At 42.2% G+C, this 17,467-nt stretch overlaps 1 protein-coding gene across 6 annotated transcripts in view; it reads right to left on the bottom strand.

The window, feature by feature from the left end:
- vps13a (vacuolar protein sorting 13 homolog A) overlaps positions 1 to 17,467 on the bottom strand; it is a 523,321-nt gene that overhangs the window by 133,128 nt on the left and 372,726 nt on the right. For 5 of the 6 annotated variants that reach the window (XM_078567491.1, XM_078567508.1, XM_078567517.1 and 2 more), the window contains 4 exons: positions 16,965 to 17,111; positions 16,094 to 16,222; positions 10,415 to 10,548; positions 4,591 to 4,726 (listed from right to left, as the gene is read on the bottom strand). In XM_078567491.1, the coding sequence (XP_078423617.1) occupies positions 4,591 to 4,726; positions 10,415 to 10,548; positions 16,094 to 16,222; positions 16,965 to 17,111 (546 nt within the window). The remainder of the gene's footprint in view (positions 1 to 4,590; positions 4,727 to 10,414; positions 10,549 to 16,093; positions 16,223 to 16,964; positions 17,112 to 17,467) is intronic. The other variant, XM_078567499.1, reaches the window with a different exon arrangement.

Here is a 17,467-nt window from a genome sequence, read left to right as displayed (position 1 = left end):
TCAGCACGGCTGGGTTGGGGGTGGGAGGACGGTCTGCACTGAAGTCAGCGTGGACACGGGAGCGCTCACAGAAAGCTCCTTGAAGGCAGAGAGCTGCCTCAGGGAGCTAAAGATTTCAAAAGTACCAAATAAAGATTTTTAAATCCGGAAAGAAAATGTCCACATGGCACAAGCAGTCACCTGAGCATAGACGTTATAAAAATCCTGTGCATAGATTTTTAAAAAATTTAATAATGGAAACCTCTTCCAGCCCTTGGATGAGGTTTCCTGAAAAATGTAAAGCGTCCCAACGTCACTGGCTGATTCGCTCGCGTGCCAACCGTAACACTGGAGGGGCAGCGGAAAATTCCAGTTAATTGCACCATTATTGGGCTTAATAGCCCTCTTAATTGTCGGCAGCACGCTTCCAAGTTCAGCGTGCCTGTCAACCGAAATATTGCGTGGGTGCGCAATGATGTTGGGATGCTCGCCCGACATCATCACTTGCTATTTTACGCTCAAGTGCATGCGCACCCACCCACTCAGCGAAAAATTCTGGCCTTAGGCTTCAAATGTAGTGGAAAAAACACACAAATATGCTTCCCTGGAGCATATATGGCATCTTGACATGCGGGGAATCCACTTTAGTCAATGTGTAACAAACATGTGCGGATGACTGCCTTTGACACAGCACTCGTGCTTGAAGTGCACCTGATAAACTGGATTCGATCGCTGAATCTGATTGCTGATCCTCCCTTAAAAGCAATCATTAAATGGACAAGAAATGCTGCAAGGGGCATCTTTACCTGTAACCCTTGGTGTACTACTACCTTATCTGAAGGTCTGGATAAGGAAATTGCCTTCCACTGCCGGCACACCCTTGGTCCTGATGGTGTCAATGTGAGATGCACTTCAGTATGTAGTCTTCAGTGCCAATGCTAAGGACCTTACTTACAGAATGAAATTTTCTCATTGAGGATCTTTGTGCACAAAAACAGAACAAAACATTCTTTGCAATAGTAATATGTATTTACAAAGTGCTCAATTGTGATGTTAAAGTGATATGAAATGAAACCACGGTGAACCCACCAGTGATTGAGGTGACATGGCGACCTGCACTTACCAAAGTTCCTACATAGCGATCCCTGTGTTGCCTCGGAGGAGCTGGAGGCAGGCTGCCCACCTCTCACTTTATATGGCAGAGGAGCATTGTGGCCAGCCTCGTCATGCAGGGACCCACTGGGGACCTACCTTAGACTGAGGCCTCTGCATTTCTGCAGGGGCAGTCGTCATCACTGGGACAAGTAGAACAGTCAAGGGCTCTGGCGTAGAGACTGGGGAGTTAAAAGAAGATGCTCTCAGAAACTGCATCCTCCTCACTAATCTCCACAGCCCCAGGTTGGCCTTCAGGTGGGTTATATGTTCAGGTGCAGCAATTGTCCATTCTAGCAACCTCTATGCCACCAGTGTGAATGTTCTGTTTAGGGAACACAGTTCCTCATGTATTCCATGGACATCAGCGCTCATACTCTGAGCGGGCTTGCCTGAGTCTTGTAACCTTTTCAAGGAGTTACACTGCTCTTGCTGATGCAGCATGTTCTCACCCTGAGGTTGGCCATTTTTTCATGGTTGGAGCTCACGTGGTTGAGCCCTTGAGACAAGAGAGCGCATCACTACAATGGACTCCTCCACCCACAGTATGTAAGTTCGCATTTCCTCAGTGAATTCCACCAACGTCCTCTTCTACTTAGCGCACTAACATGATCACTTCTACCATTAGCAACATGTTTCGAAGTGTCAATTTAACACTTGTTATAGGTGATCCTCCAACACCAACAATAAGCTGGGCGGGCAGCCTCGCTACCTCCATGGCTGCCACCTCAACGTTTTTAATTGCCTGTAGCCTCGCAGACCCATCCCCATATCCCTTGTATTGTGGGCCCTCTTAGCCTGCAAACACAACACACAAAGTGGTGTTACATTATTATACAGGGCTGCCAGAGACATATCTCATTAATCTGGCAGTGCTTCAGTCGACATTCACATTATTGTGTGCAACTACAGAAGGGTCTTTGACATACAAGTTTCCATGTGATTTATGTGCCAAGTCTACCACCATAGCTCCGTCATTCAATGGTGAACTATCACTTGAACCCATGTGTTTTTTCGTCAAACAACTGATCTTACCAGAGCGCAGCAGGTCTTCCTACACCAGAGCCAAATTCTGGCAAGGTGCCCTGCTGTGCTCATGGTGAATGCTACCTTTTGCTATGCCCTCTTAGTGACTGAATAGCGTCAGCCACTTGGGTATAGCATCTTGCACCTTAGCTGGACCTCCTCGACCAGGAGCTGGAGGTCCAGGTCACTAATGCAGGGCGCCACATCTCCCGCTGCTTTTCGACTCTTGCTTCCTTGAGACATTCTGGCATGACAAATAGAAAAAACATGGGTACATAAGGGCTTTCAGCTTCAACTGGTCTCACACAGGACATATGACTGCTTACATACACGAACCATGTTCCCTAGCTCAGCAATACCAGATGTTGGGGGGCGCAGGGAAGAGGGCTGCATGAATGCAGGGTGGTCTGGCTTCTGTTCCTGTCACTCACCCTGAACACAAACCATTCTGCTGGCCTGCCTGATCTGAATCACACTGTTCTGCATGATGGTGTACAGCTGTGAGTGTCTTATGCAAGGCTCAATTGTATGTCTGCAACCCAAGAGATAGGGGGAAAAGAGGGTAAGTGGCAACAGTTCCTGGCAAATGTAGTGTCTATCAGTGATTTCCTGAGGCATTATGGTAATCTGAGTCAATACAGAATATTGTGAGCAGCTGATACTGCCAAGATGTTGCCATCTCCATGGCTGTGTCTTGTGAAACTTGCCAAGCTTAACTTTGTAGACTGCATTCCTTAATTACAGGGTGAATAGGCATTAGTAATCTCTAAATTTTCCCATGGAAGACCCATGATGGGCCATCTCTTCCAATGTCAGCAATCAGTTGGACAACTATTACAGTTAGTGCACCTAACTCCTCTAATAGGTGTCTCATCCCATGATGAGAAACACTCTTGCAGCTACTTCCTGCCTCACAGCAGGAACTCCTGGGTTCTCTTGTTAGTCAGCACCCAAGACATGTTGCCCATGCAGGGCCCTCCTCAGCGTCACAACTGCTTCCAGGGGTTGGTTGGGGAGGGAGGGGGGCGGTGGGGTGTATGCCTGACTCCATCTTGCACTCGCACCCTCGGAGCAAAAATCTGTCCATTCGAGGCAGTTTTTCCCAAGATGGGTTCGGAGAGCAATTTTCCTGACTTTGTGCACCCACCTAGGGAGTGAAAATCCGGGCCTGAGAGTCAGTTGCAGCAAATTGCAGAGCTTCGTCACTGCCTCTATGAAGCAAAGGCATGTCTCCTCTGAAATTCCTAGGTAGGAGTGGCATGATCTGTAAAGTTAGACATACTGCTCAAGGCATCACTGAACCTGAAGAAAGTTTTGTCCGATTGGTCCTTCATTAACTCATTTGGCTCTATGAAAATAGTCAAAGGGGTTCTCATCTTTCCAACCTAATCTGCAAGTTGTACCACATCAGTAGAGTGTTGGCCAGTAAACTGAAGACTTTAGTAAAGAGACATCAGTACATAGGAAACAAGTTTTCAAAATGTGCAATGCAGAAAAAGAAATAAACATGAATGCTGAAGGCCTGGCCAATGGAGCAGACACGCATCCATTTTATAAAAGCAAAATACTGCAGATGCAGGAAATCTGAAATAAAAACAGAAAATTTTGTAAGAAGAGTCTGCTCAGACGAAGAGTCATACGGACTTGAAACGTTAACTCTGTTTCTCTCTCCACGGATGCTGCCAGACCTGCTGAGTTTTTTCAACATTTTCTGTTTTTATTTCATGCATCCATTTTATATGGCCACAGTATGTGGCAGGGCAAAAAACTCTCTCAAACTCATGAATTTTAATTTAATAATTTTACTATTTAAATGAGAACTGCACATACATCTTTCTTTGTCTCAAAAATCAAAATTTGACAGATTCTGTTGCAAAACGGGTATGCTATGTGATCTTGATCAAAGAACACCGCTAGCACCTTTGGCGGAGCCCTTGTAAAATTGGGGCTATAATGCTTAAGGCTGGATTTTGCACTGATCCTCTTACCAGAGCTAACATGATCTCCTCAGTACATTAATGGTCATGTGATACAACTAACATACCAGACCATATATTCAATCAGAAAAATCTAGCCTCTAATGTACATGACATGAAAATAGATTTTAACCAAAGGAATATATCAACAAATATTATAAAACAACACAAATGAAAGAGTAAAGTATGTAATGAAAATGTCACCTTGCTCAACACATACATGCAGGTCATTAACTTAGCAAATTGTGGGTAAAACTTTGAAAATGAAATGTGATAAAACCAAGAGCCAGCAAAGATGCTTCTAGAACCATCAGATAAAAACCTGACAGAATGTATCAGAAATTTGAAATGGAGCATGCACATAAATACAAGATGATAATTTAACAGGATGAAGTCTGAACCAAGCCAGAAGAGACAGGAGGTGAAAGTGTACAATAAAAATATTCTATATGCTTACCTCTATTGTACTCAGTTCTCCCGCTGCATCTTCACATGAACAATTCCAGCTCAGCACTCTTGATCCTGTTGGGTCTTCCCAGGTATAGTAAGTTGCTTTCCCTGGCTCTAGTATATGCGCCTTTCCAGTTGAGCTGCTATTAACAAATTATGGCATTTGTAATAAAACTAAAGCAAGTCCTAAGTGGAGCTCCAGTGTTCTCCCTAAGTTACTCCTAGAGGGGTCTTATTACTGACAAATATATTTTAACTTTTTGAGTCATTGGACTTTTAAGTAAGGGCACACATTTTAAAAATAAAATTCGTAAAGAGAAGAAACATGCGCTTTTATTTGAATTTGGTAAAGCAAGAACAAATAGAATAACTAATTAAGAGCCCATGGGATCCAAGGCAATTTGGATCCAGAATTGGCCGAGTGGCAGGAAGCAGAGGGCGATGGTCGAGGGGTGTTTTTGCATCTGGATGCCTGTGTTCAGTTCCACAGGGATTGGTGTTGGGTCCCTTGCTGTTTGTGATATATATAAACGATTTAGACTTGAATGTAGGAGGGCTGATCAGTAAGTTTGCGGATGACATGAAAATTGGTGGAGTGGTAAATAGTGAGGATGATAGCCTTAGATTACAGGAGGATATAGATGGGCTGGTCAGATGGGTTGATCAGTGGCAAATGGTATTTAATCCAGATAAGTGTGAGGTGATACACTTGGGCAGGACAAACAAGGCATGGGAATACACGATGAATGGTAGGACCCTGGGAAGTACAGAGGGTCCACCTATCCCTTAAGGTAGTGTGACAGGTAGATAAGATGGTTGAGAAGGCATATGGGATATTTATATTCTATGCCTCGGCTAATAAAGATAAGAGCAGGAAGGTTATGTTGGAACTGTATAAAACGCTGGTTAGGCCACAGCTAGAGTATTGCGTGCACTTCTGGAATTCGCATTATAGGAAAGATGTGATTGTACTAGGGAGAGTGCAAAGGAGATTTACCAGGATGTTGCCTGGGCTGGAGACTTTTAGTTATGAGGAAAGGTTGGATAGACTGGGGTTATTTTCCCTGGAGCAGAGGAGATTGAGGGGGGACATGATTGAGGTGTATAAAATTATGAGGGGCATAGATAGGGTAGACAGGAAGGAACTTTTCCCCTTGGCGGAGGGATCAATAACCAGGGGGCATAGATTTAAGGTAAGGGGCAGGAGATTTAGAGGGGATGTGAGGAAGAATTTTTTCACCCAGAGGGTGGTGGGAATCTGGAACTCACTGCCTGAAAAGGGTGGTAGAGGCAGAAACCCTCATAACATTTAAGAAGTATTTGGATGTGCACTTGTGATGCCATGGCATACAAGGCTATGGGCCTAGTGCTGGAAAATGGGATTAGAATAGTTAGGTACTTATTTGACCGGTGCTGACTCAATGGGCCGAAGGGCCTTTTTCTGTGCTGTAGACCTCTATGACTCTAATGCTGCTAATGAATTACTTACCATCTGTAGAGGACCAGTCATTTAATGTCCAGTAGGAGAAATTACAGGAACTATGTTCCCTCTCACAGTTATGGGCCTCATTTTTAATCTCTGCTCCTTGACAGGCAGGAGAGGATTGGGGGTTAAAATATCAGAATTGGGAAACCACACCCCAACTCCACCCCTTTAAAATTTAAAGCGCATAATTTAAGATATAAGCACTCCTGCAAATTGAAAATGGGGACTTAATTACCAGACCAAAGTTGCAACCTTATGACATAAATTTAAAAGAAATCGAGTTGTGGGATTTCAGACAGCTGAACAGAAGCTAAAGCTCTCGACTCCCCAAGGTCGTGTCTCTTACAACAATCCTTGTGGGCCAGGAAGGTAGTTCTTCAAGGAATGTTCTTGAAGGAAGCCTTCAACCTCCCCTAGTCCTCTGATTGCAAGCCTACACCTCCAAGGCCAATTGTCAACAACCTGATTGCCAGCTAAAACATCCTCCCCCTTTCCTGACCTTAACCCACAGCCCCTGAAATGCCAACTGAAGCTTCCAAAATCCCTCCAATTGCTCACCAGAACTTCCTCTCACCTAAATATTCTCTGGTTAAATTGCTGTTGGGATTTGAGGAGGGAATATACCACAAATTCCATCCCTCCAAATCCAGGCTGGCATTTTCATTTCCTGTCAGCATAGATGTCATTTTTATTTAGAATCTACTCCAAGTTTCACAGATGTTGAAATATCCTTCATCATTGTACATAAAGCATCATTTTAAAATTGAAGGGCAAGTGCAGCTGTATAGCTAAACATAGAGGGCCAATGATAATTAGTTGCTTAGATCTTGCTAGACCTTGCTTGGTTATGACTGATCAGCTTATCATTGTGATGAACGGGGATCTAACCAGGTAAAATGAAACCAAAGAGGAAAGGAAAAACTGTGAAAGAATGATAGGTTAAGGAACAGATGTTTCAGGTTCAGGTCAGGTACATTCCAAGAAGAGAGAATGCAGGGAAACCAAAACCAGGGCTTCTTGGATGACGAGGGGGTTAAGATGAGGGGGATAGAGAATAAGGAGGAGGAAAAAAAAAGAGGGTGTTTGATGCATGTCCAGTGAACTTTTCAAGTGAGAACCAAGTCAAATCTAGTTGAGAGTGGAAGTGAAGAGGAAAATAAGACAGGCAAAGACAGAATACAAGATTGAATAGCAGTCAACATAAAAGGGAACAAAAAATCTTCCACCAGCATGTAAACAATAAGCGGGTAGTAAGAGACAGGGTGAGTTTATTAGGGACAAAGTAGGTGCTTTATGCTTCGAGGTGCGTAGCAAGATTAGAATATTTATTGAGTACTATGTATTGGTGCTTATTGCGGAAAAGGATGCTGACAAAATATCAGTAGAAGCAGAGATGCTAGAGTAATGGATGGGAAGAAAATTGATAGGCAGGATTTACTGTAAAAGCTGGCCATGCTTAGACTCTATTAGTCACCTGCTCCAGATGATTTACATCCCTGGCCGCTAAGGGAAGTGAGGGTGGAGATAGCAAATGGCTTGCCATAGTGTCCCAAGCTTCCCTAGAGAGGGTGGAGGTGCCAGAGGATTGAAAGTGGCAAATATGACATCCTTATTCAAGGAAGTATGCAAGGGCATTCACAATAACTACAGGTTGGTCAGTTTAACATCAGTGGTGGATAAGGTCTGAGGGAAATAATGAAAGAACTTTGATTAGGTTTTAGTCAATTAAGGAGGAGAGCATTGATTTATTAAATACAGGACCTTTAACTAACCCAATTGAATTTTTTGATGAAGTAACACAAAGTTAATGAAGAGAATGCAACAGATATTGTCTACACAGATTTTAAGAACGTATTTGGCAAAGTACTACATAAATGGTTACCAAATAGAGGCTCATGGAATAGGAGGTCAGCTTCAGCTTGGATAAAAAATTGGCATAAAGACAGAAAGCAGCATGTTGCGGTAAAGGCAAAAACTGCGGATGCTGGAAATCTGAAACAAAAACAAAAATAGCTGGAAAAACTCTGCAGGTCTGACAGCATCTGTGGAGAGGAAGACAGTCAACGTTTCGAGTCCGTAAGACTCTTCATCAGAGCTAAAGAAAAATAGAAATGAGTTTGAGGGGGGTGGTACAGGTAGAGCTGGATAGAGGGCCAGTGATAGGTGGAAATGTTTGTTTTTCATATTGGAGGATGGTAGACAGTGGTGCTCCCCAAGGGTCAGTCCACTGCTTTTCAACATATGTAAATGTCTTGGATATTGGAATACAAGAGTAAAATCTCAAAATTTGCCAATAATAACAAATTTGGATGTGTGGCAAATAGTGAGGATGGCACCACTTGACGGCAACAGGATACAGATAGTCTAACAGAATGGACAGATAAGTGGCAGATGGAACTTAATATAGCAAAGTATGAATACTGCATTTTCATAGAAGGAACAGAGAGGGGCAATAAACACTTAATGGCAGTTTTTAAGAGTGTGAAGGGACAGAGGGACCTGGGGTTCATGTGCATAGATCATTGAAGGTGTCGGGACATGTTGGGAGAGTAGGTAGCAAAGCATATCGCATATCGGATATTGGGTTTCCTAAATAGTGGTATTGAGTACAAAAACAGTGAAGTTATCCTGAACCTCTATAAAGCTTTGGTTAGGCCACAATTTGAATATTGCATCTAGTTTTGGTCACCATACTTTAGGAGGGCATGAGGGTCCTTGAGAGCGTGCAGAGGAAATTTATCAGAATAATTCCAAGATGGCGGGTGGGCCCCACCAGCTTGGTGGTGGGCGAGCAGCTGACCCCCGCCACTGAAAAGGGGCCCACCGCCATTTTAAGTGCATTTTAAGGCATCCCCAATGGGAAGTGCTATGCGCTTCCTGTGCGGGGTGGGGGGGGGAGGATGGAACCCCCAGCTGTCAAAGTGCGCTCTTTCGCGCATGTGCGCGTAAGAGTGCGCTTCTCCCTGAGGCAAAGTCCTGTCTCAGGGAGAATACTGATAGTGTCAAAAACATTAAAAATAGAAACATAAAAAAATTATTAACGTCTCCCTCATGTGACAATGTCACACGAGATGGGACATGTTAATAAAGAACACACACACTTTATTAATTTTTTTACAATACGGACATGAAACTTCATCCCGCAAGTGAATGAAGTTTCATCAATAGTCTGGAGCTTGCTGGGGCTCCTGGCCTGCCTGCCAGCCTTAAAGTTGGACGGGCACGTCTTTAATTACTTTAAATAGCCTGTCAATGGCCTCAACTGGCCATTGACAGGTCGGCAGGCGGACAGCTGATTTCGCTGTCCACCCGCCTTCCTAAAAATTTAAATGGACCAGGATGACGTCTAGGATTCCTCCCGACGTCATCCAGCGTCATTTTCCCCTCGGCGACCGGGCCCCACCCCCAAATCGCCGAGGTGAAAATCCTGGCCAAGGGCAAGATTCTGCCCCATGTATGAGGAATTTTAGCTGCAAGGTTAGATTGGAGAAGCTCAGTCTTTTCTCCTTGGAGCAAAAGTGACAGAGGAGAGATCTGATAGAGGTTTGCACAATTATGCCAGGCAAAAGTAAAGCTGTTTCCATTAGCTGATTGCACAGGACTAAGCGACATAAACTTAAGCAGATTCTTGGACAAGAATGTAGGAGGATGTGAGGAAGAACTTTTTTTTTTACAAAGGTAATGACCTGGAACTTGCTGCATACAAGGGGGATGAAGTGGAGATGATTGTGATTTCAAAAGGAAACTGAATAGGGGCCTGAAGGAAATAAACTTGCAGGGAATAGAGTAGATTGGGAGGGGGTGAGGGAGGGTTGGTGGGACTAACTAGATTGCTTTACCGAGAACCAGTATGGCCTTCTTCTCTGCTGTAATGATTCTATGACCCTAAGGCATTTTAAAAAAGCTTCGATTGAAGTACCAACAATGGACAGCAGTTTATATGAATTTGTGTATTCCAACATGTCTGTTGATCTCGTGGCAGATGTAATTTTTAATCATTGCCAACATACCTGCAAATAATGCTTAAAATATCTTGAAAGACATTGTCATATGCAATTTAGAGCAAAGCTCTAGAGTTAGCATATCTGCAGAGATAACCAGCAGCAGTCGTACATGCTTATCTGACTTCTTTAAAAATCACATCCTTTGAAGAGATTTACATAGCCAATAGTTAAAAATTATTGTTCTTTATTAAAACGTGTTATCTTGCCAAGTGCAATTCTTGTTTGGGAATTGGAAAGAATCAGCAGTCACCATTATGCTTATATAATTCCTGAATAAATTGAACTTTTATTGAAAACAGCTGCCATTTCTTAAACAAATTCTTGTAATATATGTAATGTACCTCTGATAATATTCAATCGTGCTTGCGTTTGTGTGGTTAATAATGAGGAATGGAGCAGCCCCTTCATGGTAATCCTTAAAAGTCATCACTGTAGAATGTTCTGCCAAGTGTACTTCCATGATGATACCTCCAAACTATAATATACAACAGAAAAAGTCAATCAGGAAGGAGAATTATGTTGTAGGACATTTTAAATTCATTCAAATAGACAATGCACAATTTAAAACCAAGCTTCTGCCATCTGGACAGTTTTGAAATAGAATACTAAATCCTTTTGTTCAAACATCAACAGTTAATTAAACATTCAGAATGTTCTGCAATGACATAACATTTGCAATGCAGCAAAAATAATAAATTTACAGTGGGAAGCCACCTAAAGAAGAAGTAATAGGTCAGAAATCAGTCTGTGTAGCATCTATTTTTCAGGTGCTACTCAAACCCATAAGGCTTCAATATGCCAGGCGGATACAAATACACATTTCCATCCAGATTCTATATAACACAGATCAGAGGGGCCACTGCAGCCCAAATTTGGTATCTTTTTGACTAGTAGGTTCTTCACATTTTGAACACTGGGAACACTGCAATCAGGCCCGAGACTCAATGTCTGGAGTGTATCGGGTCTCAGCATTCAGATGTAGGGTCTGCGAACTGCATCCACTTTTTTGCACTCAAAATTGATTCTGAGCCAATATATTTCTACTAGGGTATTGAGAGAGAGGTCTCAAGTTTAGGGTGTATCACATAGGTAACTTTGTGAACTACTGAATCACAGAATCACAGTGCGGAAGAGGCCCTTCGGCCCATCGAGTCCGCACTGACACGTGAGAAACACCTGACCTACCTACCCAATCCCATTTACCAGCACTTGGCCCATAGCCTTGAATGTTATGATGTGCCAAGTGCTCATCCAGGTACTTTTTAAAGGATGTGAGGCAACCCGTCTCCACCACCCTCCCAGGCAGTGCATTCCAGACCGTCACCACCCTCTGGGTAAAAATGTTTTTCCTCATATCCCCCCTAAACCTCCTGCCCCTCACCTTGAACTTATGTCCCCTTGAGACTGACCCTTCAACTAAGGGGAACAGCTGCTCCCTATCCACCCTGTCCATGCCCCTCATAATCTTGTACACCTCGATCAGGTCGTCCCTCAGTCTTCTCTGCTCCAATGAAAACAAGCCAAGTCTATCCAACCTCTCTTCATAACTTAAATGTTTCATCCCAGGCAACATCCTGGTGAATCTCCTCTGCACCCCCTCCAGTGCAATCACATCCTTCCTATAAGGTGGCGACCAGAACTGCACACACTATTCCAGCTGTGGCCTCACCAAGGTTCTATACAACTCCAACATAACCTCCCTATTTTTGTAATCTATGCCTCGATTGATAAAGGCAAGTGTCCCATATGCCTTTTTCACCACCCCACTAACATGCCCCTCTGCCTTCAGAGATCTATGGACACACACGCCAAGGTCCCTTTGTTCCTCAGAACTTCCTAGTGTCATGCCGTTTATTGAATACTTCCTTATCAAATTTCTCCTTCCAAAGTGTATCACCTCACACTTTTCAGGGTTAAATTCCATCTGCCACTTATCTGCCCATTTGACCATCCTGTCTATATCTTCCTATAGCCCAAGACACTCAAGCTCACTGTTAACCACCCGGCCAATCTTTGTATCATCTGCAAACTTACTAATCCTACCCCCCCCCACATAGTCATCTATGTTTATATAAATGACAAATAATAGGGGATCCAGCACAGATCCCTGTGGTACGCCACTGGACACTGGCTTCCAGTCACTAAAGTATCCTTCTGTCATCACCCTCTGTCTCCTACAACTAAGCCAATATTGAATCCACCTTATCAAATTACCCCATATCCCATGTGCATTTGCCTTTTTTAATAAGTCTCCCATGTGGAACCTTGTCAAAGGCTTTGCTGAAATCCATATAAACTACATCAACTGCAGTACCCTCATCTACACACCTGTTCACCTCCTCAAAAAATTCAATCAAATTTGTTAGGCATGACCTCCCTCTGACAAAGCCATGCTGACTATCCCTGATCAAACCTTGCCTCTCCAAGTGGAGATAGATTCTATCCTTCAGAATTTTCTCCAATGGTTTCCCTACCACTGACGTGAGTCTCAGTGGCCTGTAGTTCCCTGGCTTATCTCTATAACCCTTCTTAAATAGCGGAACCACATTAGCTGTTCTCCAGTCCTCTGACACCTCCCCCATGGACGGAGGGGAATTAAAAATTTGGGCCAGAGCCCCTGCGATCTCCTCCCTTGGCTCCCTCAGCAGTCTGGGACACAAATCGTCTGGGCCTGGAGATTTGTCCACTTTTAAGCCTGCCAACACCTCCAATACTTTGTCACTCCCTATATCAATTTGCTTAAGAACCTCACAGTCTCTCTCCCTGAGTTCGATACCTTCATCCTTATTGTCTAGGGTGAAGACGGATGTGAAATATTCATTCAACACACTAGCGATGTCCTCTGGCTCCACTCATAGATTGCCCCCTTGGTCCCTTATGGGCCCTACTCTTTCCCTGGTTATCCTCTTCCCATTGATATACTTATCGAATATCTTGGGATTTTCCCTACTTTTACCAGCCAGAGCTTTCTCATATACTCTCTTTGCTCTCCTAATTGCTTTCTTAAGCTCCATCCTGCATTTTCTGTACTCCACTAATGCTTCTGCTGATTTGCTTCCCTTGTACCTGCTAAAAGCCTCTCTTTTCCTTCTCATCATAACCTGAATATCTCCGATCATCCATGGTTCTCTGGGCTTGTTACTTCTTCCTATCGCCCTAGAGGGAACATGTTGAGCCTGTACCCTCCCCATTTCCTTTTTGAACACCCCCCCCACTGTTCCTCTGCAGATTTCCCCACAAGTAACTGTCCCCAGTCTACCTTGGCCAGATCCTGACTTATTTTACTAAAATCCACTCTCCCCCAATCCAAAACATTTTTTTGTAACTTGTTGATTTCTTTGTCCATAACAAACTTAAACTGTACCATGTTGTGGTCACTATCGCTAAAATGCTCGCCCATCACCACCTCAGCCACCTGTCCGGCTTCATTCCCCAGAATTAGGTCCAGCACCACGCCGTCTCTTGTTGGACCCTCTACATATTGACCTAAAAAGTTCTCCTGCACACATTTCAAGAAATCCACTCCATCCAAGCCCTTAACACTATGTCTATCCCAATTAATGTTGGGAAAGTTGAAATTACCTAATTTAATTACAGTATTGAAATTGTTTTTACATACCTCCACAAATTGTGCACATATTTGCTCCTCAATTTCCCGCTGACTATCTGGCGGTCTATAATAAACACCTAACAATGTGGCTGCCCTTTTTTATTCCTAAGCTCTACCCACAAAGCTTTATTCGATGCCCCCTCCAAGAAATCATCTTTCCTTACTGCAGTAACTGACTCCTTAACTAATAATGCAACGCCTCCTCCTCTTTAACCCCGTCCCCTGTCTCGCCTGAAGATTCTAGGACTCTTCAAGGTTCAACTAGGTTGTTGTTCCACTTCATATATTCCCAAGTCACCTTTGAATCAACCCTATAGATCAGAAGTAACAAACTATTACATTCTATGTTTCCACTCTCTCTCTCTCTCTGCCACATCCCCCACCCCACCCCCCAATCTCCCCCCACCTCATCCCCGGTCTCAGTACTCCCAGTTCCTGTCAGACTAAGCCAGTTGAATTTCTTAAGGTCACTAACGTGGTACAGTCCACCTATGTTATTTATACAGACTTCTGGAAAGCATCTGATAAGGTTCTGACAAGAGATTATTAGCAAAAATAAGAATAAATGAATTGAAGGTAACCTTGTGACATGGGTTAGTAATTGGTTAGGCAGTAGGATACAGAGAGTAGGGATAAAGGGAATGTACTCTAATTGGCAGGATGTGAGAAGTGATGTTCTCCGCAATCTGTACAAGAACTTCAGCTTTTCATGTATATCATTGATTTGAAAGAAAGAGAGTTGTATGTCTTAGTTTGCAGATGACACCAAGTTAGGAGTCATAATAACTTTTGCTGATGGGAGCAGAAGCTACAAAAAAACACAGAACAAGTGACTGGGCAAAACAATGGCAGATAAAGTGCAATGTAGGAAAATGTGAGGTCATCCATTTTGAAATCTAGAAAGAATCATTCTGTTAATAGGACAACATTAGAAATTATGATCTTTTATTTACACAGATCACTAAAAGCTGGAGCACAGATATAAGTAGAATTCAAAACGCTAATGGAATATTGGCCAAAGGGGAGAAAATTATGCTTCAGTAGGCCTGTTTAATCAGATTACATCTGGGGTATGTATTCAGTTTGGGGACTGTTCCTCAAGAAATATATTCTGGTTTTGGAAAGGATACACTGTAAATCCCACCAAAATCATTCCAGGCCTTCAATTATGAGGACAGGTTGTACAAACTAAGCTTGTATACCCTTGAGTTTGAAGGCTGAGAGAGTTAATCAAGGTGTTTAAAATGATAAAAACAGAAAACCCTGGAAATACTCAGCAGATTAGACTTCATCTGTAAAGAGAGAAACAGAGTTAACATTTCCAGTCGCTGACCTTTCATCACAACTGGGAAAAATTAGAAATGTAATAGGTTTTGAGCAAGGGGCGGGTGGGACAAGGACAAATGAAGATCTGTGATAGGGTGGAAGACAGGAGAAACTGAATGAAAGAAGAGTTAGTCTTAGAGGGCCAATGGGAGTGGTGATGGGGTAAGAAAAGAAGCAAAGAAACAAAAGATACACCAAGGGGAGGTGTGCTGCTGACTCCAAGAAAAAATAAGAGAAAAACCAAAACAATAAATGGAAACTAAATGGAAGGACTGGAGGATTCCAAACCATTCTCCCAGTTCCATCTTTTCTGTTGCATCTGTTCCAATGATGCAACCTCCCACACCAACGTTTACTTTTTCAATTTAGTATATTATATTCGCTGCTCACAATGTGGTCTCTTGTACAGGGGGGGACCAAACGCAGATTGGGTGACCACTTTGCAGAACACCTCTGTCCAGTCTGCAAGCATGGCCTTGAGCTTCTGCTGGCTTGTCATATTAAATCTCCATCTTGCTCTCACGCTGAAATCTCTGTCCTTGGCCTGCTGCACTGTTCCAGTGAAGCTCAATGTAAGCTTGAGGAACAGCACTTCATTTTTAAATTAGGCACTTGTCAGCCTTCCAGGCCCCACAATGAGTTCAATAATTTCAGACCAGAAACTCTGTCCCCCAATTTTGTTTCCTTTTCTTTGCATGTTTCGGTTTTTCTCTTATTTTTGCTTTCAAAGATTTGTTTAAATAAATTTTTAACCAAATAATAAAAGAAACAAAAAAGAGAGTTAATTTCAAACAAAATTAAGCACACAACCAGGAAATAAAAAAAAGACACACAGTGACCCATCAACAATGCAAAGAAAACACAGTTAAAATGCAGATGCATCCTACAATTAACTGTGAGCAATACCATGAGAATCCATTAATACAACCTAAATGTTAATCATTGGTTTAAGGATGCTTGCATAAGAGCAATTAATTACTTGTGTCTTTTAAAAATAGATAACATTCACGGCAATTGGCTAGGCAACTTGGTAACTCTCATGTGTCATGGTTCTTATTTCATACCATTTCCAAAACACTCGTACCTTATTGTTCAGATGAAGTAAAAGACAATTTTCTTGTTTGTTGAAGTAAACCTTATGTGGTGATGCACCGCATCCGACAATTCGAACTACTAATCTCTCAGAATCTCTGGCAGGCCAAAATGGGATGCACTAATTGAAACAGAGCAAATCACTCCATAAACTGAATAAAGAATTATGGTATATTTAATACAGGATACAAAGCTAAATTACACATATTTCATCTTTGACCATTCAAAATATCAATGGGGCTTCTTTCTATGAGATATTTGGACTATTGATTCAGGCAAATTAATGAAGAATTAAATCTGTATGAAAAAAATGCACACTACTTAAACTATATTACTAAACAAACTTGGAAAACAAGCAAATGTAAACAAGGTACCAGGTCCCTGTCCAACCCAAAAATCACAGGATTATTTGTTGGAAACATATATTAAGATGAGTCTAACATATATAATAGTAGAGCAACTTTTTATTTCACAAACAAGGCTGTTGGAACAGCCTATAGCTAAGATCATTTACTGTAGAGTCCAGCTTTGGTCACATCACGAGATAATTACCAGTGAGTAAACCCTTTAGTCTCATTTTAGTTCACCCATGCAGAAGAATTCCAATATCCTCCCATCACCACAATTGCAATATGCACCTGCTTTTTAAAGGGCTAAAGCTGTTTAAGGCCAATTGTAAACAATAGAAACATGCAATATTAGGGATCAGAGGAAGGACATTTGGCTCACTGTGTCCATGTCAGTTATTTTTCTCCTAAGTCATCTACTTAATTCTTCTCAATCCACATCTTGCAATATTCATCTTTTTCAAGCAAATGGTTCCCCTTTAAATATTTACTAGTGAAAAAATGATGCCAAATTACCTGATTTGAATCAATTCCCAACCACTTTGACTCACATTCTTCAGTTACTTCTATTCTGTGCTTTGTTCGATTGATGAGCATGTGAAATGGTGTAAAGGTAACGATTCTTGTTAGATTAAAGCTGCTGTTGTCGATTCTCACACCAACCTAGAGAAAAAAATTAACAAATTAAACTTAAATCGAATGATTATGCAGCAAAAATATGAAACTTAACTATTTCATTGATGGCTGACAAGTTTACTTTCCTATATGACTTTCGGTTGTCTTCCTGTTTTCTGTCTACTAAGGTTGCTCACTTCCACAGTCCAGTTAGAGTTGTGGCAAAAGTTATAAACAAACTATAGATTTCTTTTGACATCTGTTCTAAGCTGACAAAAGGCCTGACTGCAGTTAAATCATAATAATGTCATTACTAAATGACTGTGCATTATGTCTCCAATCTTCAGGCTTATGCAGTCAATGGATTCCTTTACTGCCCATACTTGTTACACATGTCTGCCTTG

The sequence above is a fragment of the Cetorhinus maximus genome, chromosome 2, assembly GCF_964194155.1.
Source record: "Cetorhinus maximus chromosome 2, sCetMax3.hap1.1, whole genome shotgun sequence".
NCBI lineage: Eukaryota > Metazoa > Chordata > Chondrichthyes > Lamniformes > Cetorhinidae > Cetorhinus > Cetorhinus maximus.
Note: the sequence above shows the minus strand (reverse complement) of the source record. Positions and strands in the feature narration are given on the sequence as shown.